The 16,906-nt window shown below is 37.8% G+C and overlaps 1 protein-coding gene across 1 annotated transcript; it reads left to right on the forward strand.

Annotated features, from left to right (window-relative positions):
* The first annotated feature begins 13,711 nt into the window (after positions 1-13,711).
* On the forward strand, positions 13,712-16,645 carry CCR1 (CRINKLY4 related 1). Its single transcript, XM_010255335.3, has one exon. The coding sequence runs from the start codon at positions 13,891-13,893 to the stop codon at positions 16,234-16,236; it is 2,346 nt and encodes a 781-aa protein (XP_010253637.1). The 5' UTR covers positions 13,712-13,890; the 3' UTR covers positions 16,237-16,645.
* Positions 16,646-16,906: the final 261 nt, after the last annotated feature.

Raw genomic sequence — 16,906 nt, forward strand, 5'->3', positions numbered from 1 at the left:
AACAACTCTTGTACTTGTATGTTATTATGCATAGGGAGATTTTTCATGTATAATGCACAATGTTATGCATGGGGAGTCAGATTTTACACACTTCCACTTAATATTTTAAAAATCAATCCGTAATTGGGACCACTCTAACCGTCGGTTTCTGGGTCAGCAGCTTAACCGTTCAACGTCAAGATGACTCGTTACAATTTAAAAAATAAAAAATAAAAGGCCAAACACTATTATCAAGTCAAATGATTTGACTGCCTGAATCATCTGGTAATTGACCAAATCAATAATTTTTGGCGAGGTGAAACAGAACCGATAGATTGAATGATTTCCGGGCCTAACAGTCCAACCATCCGGATCCGAATCAACAACGGTTCGAATTTCGAAACCCCGTAAGAAATGTACCATGATCCATCACATATTCACATGTGTATCTTTTACTATTGATATTCAGGTAACAGGACACTCGTCTCCCATGCCGATTTGTAGTGCAAGAAAAAGTGTAGAGAAAATTGCAGGAAATTCAAACTCGAGATAACATGGTGTGATAAACCCAATATACATCAACGATCTGTTTTTTTTTTTTTGTTGTTGGTAAAGTGTGATGGGAGGGTGGATATGGTTATGGATGGAGATATTTTATGGGCAAAAGGTGATTTCCTTTTTGTCATACTCATATCACATGACTTTTCTTTTTGCTCGGTTTGGATGATTTAATCGTATATAATTAGTATCGGTGCAAACTGCAAACTAATTAAAGCCGCCGAAAAGGTAAAACATTTTGATTTTATACAATTAGCAGCAAAGAGGACAAACAACAAAGGCCTGTCTGCGGGACTTTGACAAAATGGACAGGAGACAGAAACAAATCAAAGAGGTTAAACACCTGAGAAGTGTTGGATACAGGAATAAGGAGATTTAACTTTCTTATTTGGATGTTTACTTGTACTTTGGAAATTCGAATCATACAAACAAGTTTGAGAGTTGAATGTAAGCACCCGAGCGGTCCAAAAAATCGTCTTTTAGATATTTTCAAAGGAAGTCAAATGGCTTTAGATGAATTGATGCCTACGAAATTCGTTTTTCCTCCCAACCGTTTAGCCCTTTTTCAATAGGATATTAGCAGAATAGCATTAACCTATTGGGCTTGGGCTTGTCTGTTTTCCGATCTGGACAAGGCTACTTCTGTACACAAGCACATGGATGTGGACGGTGGACGGTGGACCCCAAATTCAAAATGTCGCATCTAATTACAAATTTACAATAATGGCGTGAATGTAAATATGGCTAGATCTGAATATTTTAAATTGGGTACTGGACAATTTTGAAAGTTACGTTAAAGCACAAAAAAAATAAAATAAAATAAATATGATCCTCAGATCATTTTGGTCCTTTGATCGTCTCATGTGTAGATTTCTTGCCCCCTTTTCTTACGTCCATTTCACCATGCAAACGTGAAGCGTGCAATTTTAGTACGCCCACGATAATTAGGGATGCAACGGGTACGGTATCTGTGTATCCGTTTAATCATTTTTTATATTAAGGCTTCATTCCGATTTCGGTAAATGATTTATTTAGGTAAATGTTTTGTGGAATGATAATTAAAAATAGTATTATTGAAGGAATAATATTATCCACATATTAGCGATTTCCAGCGCATATGGGTAGATAATTTATCAGTCTGACGAGAGTATTATTTTACCAAGTAAACGAACGGCTCAAGATTCATTCTTTTGCATGAGACCCTTGGAAAGCATATTTGAATTTATTTTTTTTCCATGGGATCTACCATTTTATTCACCCCTACTTCCTGAAAATGCACAAGGCCTAAATTCACTTAGTTTTTTTTTTCACAATTTTAACCCCATTAAACCTGTTCCGCCTCAAACCTAGCTATCATCGCATAATCAAAATGTGATGTCCCTCTTTGCAAAATCGGTATGGTAGGAGGCTAGTGGTGAGGATGTCTATAATGGAACATAGAGAAGGATTTGAACACTCTTCCAACCCTTTGTACTATATATATGTTCAACAGTCTTGATACCAGAAAAACTTGTACGGTTGTACCAATCAACCAACATCATAGAAGTGGTAATCAATTAAGTGTTTATTTAATCAATATTCATGGAGATTATGGTGATAGTTTGGTCCTGTGGGCATTTATTGAAAAAACACTGCAATATCAACACCACATAGGCATTGGCGTTTATTGCATATAAGGGTGGATTTGAATTGATCCTAACCGAATATTTAGCTATTCGAGCTCGACTTACAAGAATAGTATCAGGCTCAAGCTCAATTCGAGCTAGAAACTTGAGCTCAAACTCAGCTCGGTTCATAGCTCTTAAGTTCAAGTTCGACTATAAGCCAAGTTTTTTTTTCTTGAAAAAAAATTTATATGTACGAAATTATTTTTTATTTTTTAGACAAAAAAAATAAGAATTATAAAAATGATTTAATATTATATATACAAAAAATAATTATAAAATTTATTTACTATTATACATGAAAAATAAAAATATTATTATATATAAATAAAATTATTTATTATATGTATGTATGTATGTATGTATGTATGTATGTATGTATGTATGTATGTATGTATGTATGTATGTATGTATGTATGTATGTATGTATGTATGTATGTATGTATGTATGTATGTATGTATGTATGTATGTTTATAATAAAAATTATTTATTTAATATATACTAGGCTCACAAGCCTCACGAGTCGAGCTTCACTAGGCTCGAGCTCAACTCGATTAGCAAACGAGCGTATATATCAGGCTCGATTCGTCTCAAAGCTCAATTTAAATCGAGCCGAGCTCTAATAGCTCATGAAAGGTTCGGCTCGTGACCACCCCTAATTGCATATGAAACCACTGTTTGGTTTCACCATTTATCAAATAAACACTAAGAAACTGAAATGCTTTGATTTTTGTGCATGGGGCATTTGGGGAAATGCCAATTTTTCATTTCCCCTAAAGTCCGAGCATTTCTTGAAACAAAATGCTGATGTGGCATGCTTTTATAGGTGTTAATCTGAGGTGAAAAGAAAAAACAGTTTAAAGTGATGCCCAACTAAACAAAAAAAAATCAAAAAATGTTTGATTAAAAAACAAAATATCACATCAAACTAGTATTTGATTAAAACACCGTTGTGTTCAAAAATCACCAAGGGCTCTCGGGTTTGTCCTATGACAATGGTCACAAGAAGTTGAATATAAGATATATCTATTAGGGTTTGACTACCACATCAAAAGAGCTAATTATAACCAATCAAATGGTATAATAAAAGCAATCACAAATCATATGTTCTTTTTTATTAAAATTCATAGGGGATTTTGATTGATCAAAGTTCTATCAATATTTTCTAACATCATACATATACAATTGGGTAATGGGAGTGGCTACCTATACTAAATATAATACACTCATCCCAAACCCTATGGTTTCGATAAATGGGTCCTATTAGGGTGGAGATGAATCTAGTACCCAAAAATTCTCACAAGATTGCTATCCCTATTGATATTTCGAGCTCGGATCTATTTCCAATCAAAAGTGTGAACATTTAATTTAGCCCAAACGAGGGCTAAATTTGGAGTTCCAAGTGGCCTCTTTGACTCAAATATCTTCCCTATTTATTAGTTAGTACTTGATTTGTTCTCCATCTAGCAGACATGGTTGGCAAACTTAAGTAATGGGAACTAGTTTAAATTAAATATGACTACAGTTTTTAAGAAGTGAGAAACCACCATTGTTAATTTCTTAAAATTAAGCTTATTTGGCTTTACCAAAACTGAGAAATCCCATACATTGGTGTATTTCCCAAAGCCTACCAAATAAATGGAATTTGACTTTTGCCTTTTCTTTTTATGACCAAAGTACCCTTTGATCTTTTAGCCCTTTGTGTCCCATGTCTGTCATGGTTCCACATGGCAAGCTCTAGGAAGAAGACCAACCTAGCTACCAGATTCTTTGTCTTTTTCATTTGCGCATTTTATGCAACACTTGAAAGCTAATAGGTGCATTTTAGTTTCAGTCTGAAGTGGATAATGTATGACCACGAAGATCCTACTAAAGCATTCAGATGGATGACCAGCATGCCCTAACTTCACATAACCGTTGAAAGGGTCTCCCTAAAAGGGTATTGCATATAAAGTGTAGCTATAAATTATTTTATTCATATAATACATGTTTATACATATACATATATACATATTTTTAACCCCAAACTTTACTCCAGGTGGAGGGGCGACAATCTTAAATTTTACTAACCATTTTCAAAAGAAAAATTTGTAACAATAGAGGTGCGTTGCCCCATAACCCAAGCATACATAGCTCTCTCTCACCAAGCCCACCCAAAGAAAAACAAAGCAAAAAAGCCTAACAAAACCTAATTAAATCTAAGGATAGGGAACCCAAATTATCTTCATGAATAAGACAAGCTAAATCTTTAGGAATTTGGGAATTACCATTAATCACCTTAAACGCACATCTTTTATCAATTCCTTTGTTAGCTAGGAGATCAGCACAGCGATTTCCCTCTCCTAAGATATGGGTCCACCTAATATTCATTCTCTGCACTAAATTTTAATCCTGTGCAAGATGTAAACAGAATTCTAAGAATAATCCGATTTACCCATTAAAATGTTTATCACTTTCAACCTCAATCTATTTCATGCTATGCCCTCTTCAACCTAGAGGCAAAACAGTTCAGCCTATGGGTATATGGGCTGGTTTTTAAAACAAAACAGTTCAGTCTATGGGTATATGGGTATATGGATTGGTTTTTAAAACATTGTGTTAGATATCCTATTGCTGATATTTCATATTTTGTGAAACTTTTTATTATTAAAATAAAAAAGATTATGGATTTGCGGTGAGCTCCACAGTTAGGTTTTAATGGGACTGAATTTGTATTAGATTAAAATTACATCCAAATCTCATCTAATTGTTGAAATTCTAAATCCAAATTTGATATAAATAGGACATTTATATTTTGGATTGGATTGGATTCCGTTCTATATATTGTTATTAAAATGAAAATTTTAAAAAATAATTTTTAATTATATAAATATTATGTACATTATTATATTACATATAATCATTTAGGACATTGGAGGGATCAAATCCACATCCGATCCGATTTACTAAACATTGTAATTGGGTCGGATGTCCAGATTGTGCGTTGATAGTCTATCCACAACACAAGCCACAAATCACAATGACGATCCCATTGGTTATTAGAAACTCTGAAAGAGCTGTAGCTGCCGTTGAAGATTCGTTTCCCCATGTCTCGATTGCGTGTCGCTAACTTGTTGTGGCTGCAACAAGCCAATTGGCATGTGCCCCTTCAACACATTTGAATGGGTCCGTGGACCGTAGAGTTCCAATCTCCTGCACTTCAAAATTTTTAATCATATTTATAGATGTATATGCATGAGAGTAGGTGCGTAACGGAGGACACTGTAGCAGACCGAATGGAAGTGCACGAAGAAAGTGTAGAGGGATCAAGAAACCCTTGGATTCCTCTAAAGGATGCGAAAAATAAATAAACGGTACGTATGCACATGGAAATTAGTTCACATGGAATATTCTTGGGGACAAACAAGAAAAAAAAATATTATTATAAGTTTATTACTATAAATATATACAAGATGTAATGTTTTGCACTCTGTATATTTATATTTGTACTCCTTTCAAATTAAGCCTTAATTAACAAATGATGCATGTTATGTTATGGAAATAAATGCATACATACATTAATACAAAGAAATGAATTAATATATAATATATATGTATATATATGCAATCTTAATTGAACCTCCTTGATATGAATGATGAGTCCATCTTCTGTTTACACTCCATCTGCATTCTATTTCTAGCTAGTTCTATAGAAAAGATTAAAACGAAATCGTCTGACTAACTCCACATGATGGATTCCTACTTCCATTCCCTCTGGCTCTGACTGAATAATGAAATTATTTCACAGATCGTTCAGTCCAAATAATAAAATGAAGTGATAGAATAAAGAAATAAACTATCAAGCAGTTCAATAGACAGTGAAATTGTGTATAAGCAGAAGCAAGGGAACAATTTTCGGTGGTCAGGTTCAGACCTTATTCTGTGAGGGTATGGAATTCGAGGAACATGCATGGAAGCAATTCAATGGTGGATATAGAGGCATCACGGTACACTTTCGTTCAAGTTTTTTGTGGAATCTCCTGAAAGCACCCAGCGCAATATCCAGAGCCCGGGCCCCTCTCCCCCTGCAGAGAGACTGGGCTCTGGCCTCTGGGAGCATTCTCAAAGGGTCGAGATGATGCGACCAGAGGCCCCAAAATGCCCAGAGCTTAATTAATGGGGTGCACTACAAGTCTACAACCACGTGGAGCCAACCATGAAAACGTTAAAAGCTTTTCTTAGTTATGTCTAGGAATGGATTCGAGTCAAGCTAAAATGTTTTATAAAAATAAAAAATTATACATAAAAATATTTTTATTTGATATTTAAAAAATTAAGAATTATATATATAACTCGAATAGCTCATGAAAAGCTTGATTCGTGGCCACCCTTAATCATGTTTCTCTACTCGCTGAATTAACTAGCTATAGCTATAGCTAAACCATTTTGTCTCCATCTTTAAGTTTTACCAAAAGGATTGAAATCAAAAAGCTACAATGAGAGAAGATAATGTACCCCTATATATAAAAAACCTTTAAATTCTGACTAATAATTAAGGGGGGTACTCAGTACTGTGTGACTTATGATGAACAATAGGAATATGGTAGATGCCCAAATCACTAATCATTCCACCTTCCCCCCACCCCCCCTCTGAAAGATCCTATTCCATTTACAGGAGGACAACACGGAGGTGGCCCATTCCATTTCCATGTGAGCTGTCTGCTTTTGTGATTAGACTGTCTCTATAAAGGTTTTGTAGCTTTCTCTAGTACTCTTTAAAACTAATGAACTCCTCAAGTCTCCTTAAAATTATGATCCTCTTCTTTTGAGTTTGGGGGAATTGCTTATCATGGATACCAAAAAAAATTCACTTGCAATGACACAAATTTCTTTATAAATTTTTCCTCCAATAAATTAAAGTCTTGTTTATATTCAATTTTTACTCGGCTATAGCTGCTCCTTAAATGGTTTTTCAATATCCAGTAGCATTCGATCGGTTGATTGTTTTTGTTGTTTAAGAAAACGTTACAAAAAAAATGAAAATATAATTTCTGGAATATCTTTAGTTGTTATATTCAAGAAATTGAAATTGATATTGTACGTCTATGATAATTTTTCCTCGAAATCATGATATCCCTATTTGATGAGAGTGATGATTCAATGTGAATGAGCGTACACTCATTTTCCATTTAAATGAAATTCTATCCACTAATTAATATGCCCCACCATCCAATGACCCAAACAACAAAAATTAAAATAAAAAATCAGAAAAGAGGAAGCTAGTATGGTATATATATATATATATATATATATATATAAGTAGTATTTGGATTAATTGGTTGCATGGATCATCCACATTTGGTGGAAGTGGCCCATGCATGGAGTGATCAGGGTGATCCGTTCTCCAATTGGTGGGTTAAAAAAAAAAGTTTTCAGAGAGAAACCTGTCGTTGCATGAATGACCAACTAAAAAAGGTGCACAGGATTGATCCAAAATACAAATCTATCTGCTGTTGGATTGACCAGAGCTTCCTGGATTCAACTTGGGTGTGTCTGAGTCACCCTCCATGTACCATTATCCAATAAAAGAAGCGTCTGTCCCACAAAGATTCTGTTGCTTGTGAGAGAGTGGACCGGATGCTCGTCTCGATCGTCAAACTTGCTGTAGGTCTACAGTATGATAATAAGGGCAGCACCATTCCGTTCATGACCCCACCAACCTTATAATAGAGGGTGCATGGGTGTCTCAGACATACAGTACGGCTTTCTATGCTATCGGCCTCTTCTTTTGTTCTTATTTTAATTTCCCCCACCCCCACTTGGGTTCTTTGTTTTGACCATAGATTCTTTAAACCTTACTGAAAATAAGCAAGTTCCCATTTGGTGATCTGGAGATTATTTAATACAAGGAAAAAGTAAAGTTATTCCTTGTTTTCTAAGATGGGAGATGAAGAGATGGAGAGACAGATATACAATAGAAAAAACGGGAGTTTTAAGTCCACTTGCATGTCAAAATCACATTTCATTAGTTGAATGGTGTTGTTTCGTATCTTAATGATCTCTGCTCACTTGGATGAGGACACTAAGACCAGAGACCGAAGCTGTCTATGGATCATATAACAACTCCAGTGGGCCAACATTAACCGCTGTCGCCTCCTTCCAGCCTGTTCACGTATCTTACCTTCTCTCTCTCACCTCTGATTTCTGATTATTTCAATATGTAGAGCTTCTTTCTGATCATGTTAATTTATATAAATTAGATAATTAATGTAAGCAGGGGGGGGGGGGGGATTGAGTATGGTTCAATCCACAAACCTATTCAGTCAAAGTAGAGAGTTGAAACTTGAGTAACTTACAGGAAACTTTTTAGGCCCTCCTCGTTTTTCAATAACTTATTTATTATAAATAATTATTCGGTTAAGTGTGTTTTTTCATATTTTTTTATTTTCAAAGTAAATAAGATAATTACCATTTTAGTCATAAAAATCTATTATTAAAAAGGGCATTTTTGGCCCATAAGTGTTAGTAACTTTCCTCTTAGGTAAAAAAGTTATTTATCCACTTTGGAGATGGGTATCACTTATCCAGTCCCCACAAAAATGAACATGAGATTCCTGGTCAATGATAGAGGTGTAAATCAGGATGGGCTGTGGGACTTTGGACCAGCCTAGCATGATGGCACACCGGCCATGCTAGGCCCGCCACGATGGTCCGTGCTGTGTTGGGCTTAGGGTTTTAGGTCTGTGCGTCAGGCACTTTGCACAGCCGCCCGTGGTCCGTGCCATGCCAGCCCGACACAGCCCACTTTACACCTCTAGTCAATAAAAACCAAAATCCCATTGACCAACTTTTCCCATTGTATATAGTTGTATTTGTATTCCTTTTTAAATTGAGCTTTAGGCTCAGTTTGGAAAGAGTGCAAATGCAATTTTGTACAGTAAAAATATATACAAAATAACATAAAATATAAGGTTTTGCATTCTACAACTTTGTATATGCACTGCTTCCAAACTGAGCCTTAGGCTCCATTTGAAAGGAGTACAAATACAAATGCGTAGAGCACAAAATTTTATATTTTATATGTATTTATATTGTACATATTTATATTTATACTCCTTTCAAACTGAGCCTTAGGTAAGTGTTTTCTTTATTATTTTTATCCATAAAATGAAATTATTACAAATGGTGATACTATGTCATGATGTTTTGGCAAATCTCTCTCCCAATGGGAGAGTTATTTATTTACCTAAGAGATAGATATCATTGACCTAGATAAGAAAAATTAATTTACTATAGGACCCACAACTTACTCAAAAGTGAAGAGAGGAAAGTTGATCAATGAAAATCACATTCCTATTGACCAATTCCCCGTTCCATTTACCAAAAAATTAACATAACCTTAAATCCAATTAGACTGAACATTTATTTTACTTGAACCTAAGGTTTTTAAAATCGGATCGGACAGGGAACTGTTATAGGGACCAGTTCCCGAATTGAATGGTCCAACCATCATGTTTGAATGAATGGCCTGTTTTGACTATAAAAATAAAAAGGTCAAAAATCATTATCTAGGTTGACAGTTCAACGATTCAACCAACTAGATCAACAGATCGTTGACCAAATTAACGATTTTTGGTCAAAAAACAATTTTAGGGTAAAACGAAATTCCGGTCTGATTTTGAAAACCATTCCTAAACCCCTTTGAATGCTGCTGAATGTCAAAATTAGATTGAAAATCCCAAGCCATGATTGAACATAGTACTTGAGGATATGGGGTGCATTCGGTGATACTAGGTATGTTTTTGGCACTGATATGTTTCATTAAATTTTCCATCTTACCAGCTTGATAACGCTATTTAATTGGGAATTGGCATGTTAGGGGTGTTTAACAACATGACTGGTTTTGATTTTGAAAACACAAAAAAAAAAAAAAAGTTGCCACACATCAGCACAATTATGTGGCAGAACAAAATCAAATATGGCATCTTATGTTTTTGAAAAATGCTGCCACAGTGATTAATCTTGAGATTTGTGAGATGAGGGTTTCTTCAATCACTCAAGTGATATGGCATCTTGAATTTGAAAAAGCTAAACTTTTTTTGAGATGTCATACATTTGTCACAATGAAATTATAGAATGGTAAATCTATGATGTGAAAAAGCATTGGCCTATCAATACCATTTCATTGGTCACCACATTTATGAGATTAGTTAATTGGTTATAAGGTGTTTATCTTTTTATAAAATGGTTATAAATTTTTTTAATATTATGTTTTTTCGATATTATAGATTTTTCTTTTCAAAAATAAAGTCAAAACACTTTAATAATAATTCATTTAGTATCAATCTCCTCCAAACAATGTTTTTTCTTAATAAAACGGTTTGATGCCAAACACATTATAATCGTATGGGTAGGGGTAAGGTTTTGTTTCATTTTCTTTTTTGGGGGTTGATAAGGTTTTTTAGTTAACTGGCAGGAGTCTGCGTTCTGTGCACCCGCCAATCACATTCGGCCGCATCGAACTCGGAGTTGAATGTGTAACAATTAAGTTTGGAGGTCCATCAATTGATTCCGTCTGGTTCAATCGGACACAAAAAAAAAAAAAAAAAAAAACAAAACAAAACCCATTCATTTGGCTTCACGAGTTCGAACTCCCCCTCCCTCTTTTTATTTCGAAACCCTAGCACCCCCAAGTTCACCGGCACCTTCACTCCAACCGGCAGCACTGTGAACGACAAAGCCATTGGCGGCGAGGGACAAATAATCCAAACAAGCGTCCGTACGTCTTCTTCCTCTCCTTCCTTTTCATATGCTCTGCATGCCTGGAGTGGATACAACATATGTTGCATATGAACCCCCTCCTTCACTTTACCGTTTTCTGCTACAAAAGAATTGGTTAAACAAAATTAAGATATGATGAGTTGTTGTTTCTCTTCTCCTCTTGTTGTCCTCTTCATACTTGCTGGCTAAAGAATCGAACAATAAGCCCGCACCGACCCTGGGCCAAATCAATCATGTAGTGACCCCTGGTCCCTAACAATCTCACCACTTGTAACACGTTCAAGGTGTCGAACAATCAAGCCAATTCCCGCCGCTGCATTCTTTGCATATCCAGTGAATTAATCACGGATCCGACTACATGACCGGAGAAGAATAAGAAGAATGAGATGTTTCCCACCAGAAAATCTACCCAAGAATCCTAGTGGCAGTGGCTGTCAGGAAATCCACCCATGAACCCAAGAAGACATTTCCGTCATCTTGCTGTTTCCGTTGTGGCTCCGATGGTCACCAATGTTAAAGCCGTTAATGTCGTTGACAGCTTTCCTATCTCTACTCCTAAGCATGGTGTGGATTTGGCAACGGCTTATTCCTGCATCCATAGTCATTGGCACTTTGCCGGACACAGGGAATCACCATTAAAATGGGAGAGAGCAGTTTAAATCATGTGGACTTCGTGGTGGAGAAACCAATTGTAGGGTTGCCAGTAGAGCTACTCGTCTGGAACCAAGAATTCATATGTTGTATCATAAGTCACTCTTCTTCACTAAATTTGCAGGGAAGGAGGAGGAAGAGCAACAGCTTACTGTTGATCACGGGTTGTTCCTTTACCGCCGGCGTCGATTGGTGTTGGTTGCCGATGATCTGATAATAGGGCTAGGTTCGGAAGACAAAGGGGGCTAGGTTCGGAAGGTCAAATCGTGTTTTATGGCGAGTTCAACTAGCCGGACCACTGATAACGGAGAAAATCTGTTAATTCGCGTTTAAGACTAATGAAATGACGCGGAGAAAATCTGTTAATTCGCGTTTAAGACTAATGAAATGACGCGGAGAAAGACCTATAATTCGCGTTTATGACTAATGAGATGACGTGTTCGCCTTTCATTGGTGGAGAGAAGACTCCACCGGCCCACCACATTATTTTTTTAATTTCCATGATTCTGAAGGATGTGGGCCGTGGGTGGCGTTTATTTATAGATAAAGGAGGCAGAAGGATGATAAAGGGAACTCCTCCTCCTTCAATCCTCCATTGCGTTGCATACTTACTCCCATAGTCCATTCAACCACAATGAACAAAATCGTACACGGAAATATGGAATGAATGATCTCAAAAAGCAAGTCAGCCAGCTCCAGGCCTCCAACATCAACAAACAGTCAGTCACCGTTTGGTCTGGGGGACCTTCTTTCTGATGTGATCTGATCTGCACTCTGTAGTGTGTTGTTATTAATCATCTTCAATCTTCAATTATCACATTCCAATTTCCAACCGTTTCCTAGTCCCCTTCTCTGGAGTCTGGACAGCATCAGTTTTATTGAATGCACAAACTGGCATATCCACCATGATATCGCCTGGGACCCACCTCCAAAATTTCCTGTCGCACTGATGATCATTTGGTAAATGAGATGATCCATCATTTACCCATTTGCCCCACAACTCAAAACTACCTCTACAAAGCTTACAAGAGGGTAAAATAATAATAATAATAAAAAAATAAAAAATAAAAATAAACAACCCATAGATGTATGAATCCACTAAGCCTTGATGCCTGTGCATGAAGCTTATTCCCAATGCCTACAACGAGGGTCAATCAGTGTGCTTTAGAAAACTATATACAAATGAATGGAAGATTATGATCTTCCAAATCAATCAGGTTTTTTTTTTTTTTTACTTATATGCAGAGTTTGACTTTTGACTGGGTTCCGATCAAGTTAAATTTTCCCTTTTTTAAAAAAAAATTTTACACTCCACTCCACCTCAGAACTCTGATTTAAATTGCAATCTACAATAATTAAATAGTTCCACCTATAACATCTATATTGGTCCATAAATTGACATCAATTTCGAACTGATACCTATCCTGAATTGTTCAATTGAACTAGTATTTCAGAGGTGAACTGAACATTAAAAACCCCTTTTTTTAATCACATGCATTGCATTTCTTTTATGAATTATGATTTGTCTCCCTCTCGGCGCTTGGCCCCCTTCACTCTGTGAAGAAGAGAATAGATAAAGTAGTGAAAAATGGAAGATGTAAAATTTTGGGTTAGATATGCCTGTGCCAAATATTTCTTTTTTTTCTGCAATCAAAACATCATTCTAATGCATGTTTCTGGAGAATGAAAGTTCAGCTTAGGGTGACTAACTCGAAATTGATGCCAATTTACGGACGGGGCATTGATGCATAAAATTTGGGTATTTAACATTTTGAATATTTATAGGCCATTAGTGGAATTCAGAAATTTACATTGGGCTGTACGTACTTTTCCGAAAATAATATAAATACGGAAATATTTTCAATACACGATTATAATTTGGCTGTGAATGCGGTGTACGTAAACAGGGTCTTGTAGCACTGAATCCGATCTCTTGTAATCGTATGATGGTTATCCATCAAAACGTACGGTACAGAACTCTCACTGTTTTTTTTTTTTTTTTGTTATTTTAATAATAATAAATAAAAAGGAAAACTACCGAATGCGGTAACTACTTCCGGTTATAAAATCTGAATCCTTGCAGTTTAGTTTTGTAAAACACTTGAAGTTCTAACGGTCCACCGAAAACCGTAAAAATGGCGAGGTTCCTGTCTTCAGCAGCACTTGCACCTGAGCGAGAGCGAAGAAGAGCACAACCACCGCCACTCTCACTGCAATTAGCATCTATCAGTTGACCACCGGCAAAGTTACCAATACCCAGCAAAATCCCTACTGGACATGGAACTCCGCAATATGCTGTCATGTGGTCTCCATTCGTCTCCGTCGTTGATGCTTCTTCTGCTACTGCTGTCGATGGCCGGCGGCGGCCTCGGATACGGTTCAATGGGCCCGGTCTCCGCCGCTTTCGGTGATGATGGGTTTTTCTGCGCTATTGATGCCAGCGGCAAACAGGAGATCATTTGCTGGGCGAAGAATAGTTCCTTGTCATCGTCCGCCTCGTCGTCTTTTAGTGGTCTTCCTCCCATGGCTGCTCTCACAGGGGGAGAAGGTTTCATGTGTGGCCTTGCAGCGAATACCTCTCAGCCCTACTGTTGGAACAATGTCAGCTCAGGTTCGGATCTCGTTCCTCTTGGTTATCGAAACAACGCTTACTCTCACATCGCTGCCGGACAGAATCACGTCTGTGCCATTAGAGGTTCTTACTTTTCGAACATCGACTCGGGCATCGTCGATTGCTGGGAAATCCGTCGACGCCCCAATAATACTTTGATTTCTGTTTACAGTTCTGCATTTTCGGATCCAAATGTGAATAGTCTTGTTTTCAGGAAGATTGTTTCAGGGGAGGGTTTTAGTTGTAGCGGTGTTAGAGAAGGAGGCCTTGTCTGTTGGGGACCGAAATCGTCCAGCATAGGGGTTTCGGAGACATCAGACATCTTCGTGACCCTGGCTTCCGGGAGAGATTCTCTGTGTGGAATTTTGGCAGGCTCCGATGAAGTTAAATGCTGGGGCAATTCCAGTTCGTTCAATATGCCTCCGGTGGGAACTCGATTCGTGGCTTTAACTTCCGGTGCTCGCCATTTCTGTGGAATTCGGAAAGATGATCATGAGATTGAGTGTTGGGGCAGTGTCAATGCGTCGTCGGTTCCTAAAGGTTCGGGGTTTATGGCGATCGCCTCGTCTGATTTCACTACCTGTGGTGTTAGGGAAGCTGATCTCATTCTGGACTGCTGGGGGGTTCAGCCCCTTCAGGGGCCGTCACAACCAGATTATAGCGCACCATTGCAGTTATGCAGTCCGGGACTTTGTACGGTGGGTTCATGTGGTGAGGGGAAGTTTGCCTTCAATGCCAGTATGTTCAATGTGCCAGATTTGTCAAGCTTGTGCGTTCGGAAAGAGCTGAAGATTTGCTCACCTTGCGGGTTGAACTGTTCAGAGGGCTTCTTTCCATCCAGTGTATGTACCGAAAATGCTGATAGAGTCTGCACGGCTTGTTCGCTTTGCCAGAACAGCTCTTGTTGGGATGTCTGTGGATTTACTTCTTCTTCTTCTTCTTCCTCTTCTTCTTCGAGGAAGAAGCACCGTCAACACCAGATCATGGTATTGGTTGTTATAATTGGATCTTCTGTGTCAGGTTTCGCCTTGCTCTTGATTGGGTGGTGTCTTGTTCCCCGTGTAATTGCGCCAACTAGAAAAGAAAAACGAGGGGAAAGCCAATGTACATCTTGTATGGGCAAGCCAGAGGTGAAATCTGACATCAACACCGATCCACAACCCCCTCAGAGCATGGCTACATGCATAGGGACAACTCAAGTGTTTCGCCTCTCGGAACTAAAGGATGCTACTAACGGATTTAAGGAGTTCAATGAACTAGGCAGGGGGAGCTATGGTTTTGTTTACAAAGCGGTGCTCTCGGATGGTCTGCAAGTAGCAGTCAAGAGGGCCAATGCTGCCACCATAATTCACACCAACAGCCGTGACTTTGAAGCAGAGCTAGAAATCCTTTGCAAGATCCGGCATTGCAATATTGTGAACTTGCTAGGATACTGTGCAGAGATGGGTGAGAGGCTGCTTGTCTACGAGTATATGCTCCACGGGACACTTTATGATCATCTTCATGGAGGGCTCTCTCCTCTGAACTGGAACCTTAGGTTGAAGATCTGCATGCAGGCTGCAAGGGGGCTTGAGTATCTTCACAAAGATGCCGTACCTCCAATTGTACATCGAGATGTTAAGAGCTCAAACATTCTCTTAGATGCTGAGTGGGGAGCACGGATTGCAGACTTTGGGCTTCTTAGCTCAATTGACAGGGATTTGAATGGAGATTTTAAAACTGATGTTTACAGCTTTGGCATAGTACTGCTGGAGATTCTTAGCGGAAGGAAAGCCTATGACAAAGATAATGTGCCTTCAAGCATTGTCGACTGGGCGCTGCCCCTTATTAGAAAGGGCAAGGCTGCTGCTATCATTGATCGGAATGAAGACCTTCCGAGAAATGTGGAACCACTGCTTAAGCTTGCTGATATTGCAGAACTTGCAATGAAGGAAGACCCAAGTGAGCGCCCCACCATGTCTGATATGGCTTTGTGGTTGGAGCAAATTGTAAGGGGTGGATTGACATTCTAGTCATCAATTTTTTATCTCTGCTTAGCCGTTGGGGGAGATAAAATTGCATAAACACAGAATAGCTGCCATCTGAATGTGCATTATCTCCTTTACTGTACATTTAGTGTCCGCTTGTTGTATATTTCATTCCTTAATTTTTCTTCATTCTTTTCGTTTTCTTTTTCTTAACAAAGTCAAAGAGATTGCAACTGTTGCGGCAATATTTCTGCATTTTTTTTTATGAGAGTTCTTAAGGGGATTTGTGCCCTCTGGAGTAAGCATTTGGGATTTGTGACTTTTGTGTGTTTTCTGGGTAGGAGTTCTTCCCACTCGCACAGATGAGTTGGGGTGCTTGGAAGAAAATGATATCTTCCATAGGATGTTTTCTTTGATAATTATTGAATAAGATTACAAATTCTTCATTTTACTACATGCATGATTCAGCAACTGGTAGTTATGAATGATTGGATCCATGGTGGTGGAAGTGGAAACCAAGGAGGTACTGAAAAACCAAACCATCCTGTTTTATTACATCTCATACCTGCAGTGGAAGAAAAAAGTTTAGTGGGATCAAGTGCTCCTAATGCATTGTTCCAAAATTTGATTCGTTTTAGTTTCAAAACTTTGGAACTCTGCTGGTGAACAAGTCATAATGATCACCTAGTTGCTCATGGAGTGATTGCCCTAAACA

The sequence above is a fragment of the Nelumbo nucifera genome, chromosome 2, assembly GCF_055504915.1.
Source record: "Nelumbo nucifera cultivar China Antique chromosome 2, China Antique-T2T, whole genome shotgun sequence".
NCBI lineage: Eukaryota > Viridiplantae > Streptophyta > Magnoliopsida > Proteales > Nelumbonaceae > Nelumbo > Nelumbo nucifera.

What these genes read in the sequence shown, in the direction of transcription:
- CCR1 (XM_010255335.3), top strand. Translation starts at nt 13,891, where the DNA reads ATGGAACTCCGCAATATGCTGTCATGTGGTCTCCATTCGTCTCCGTCG.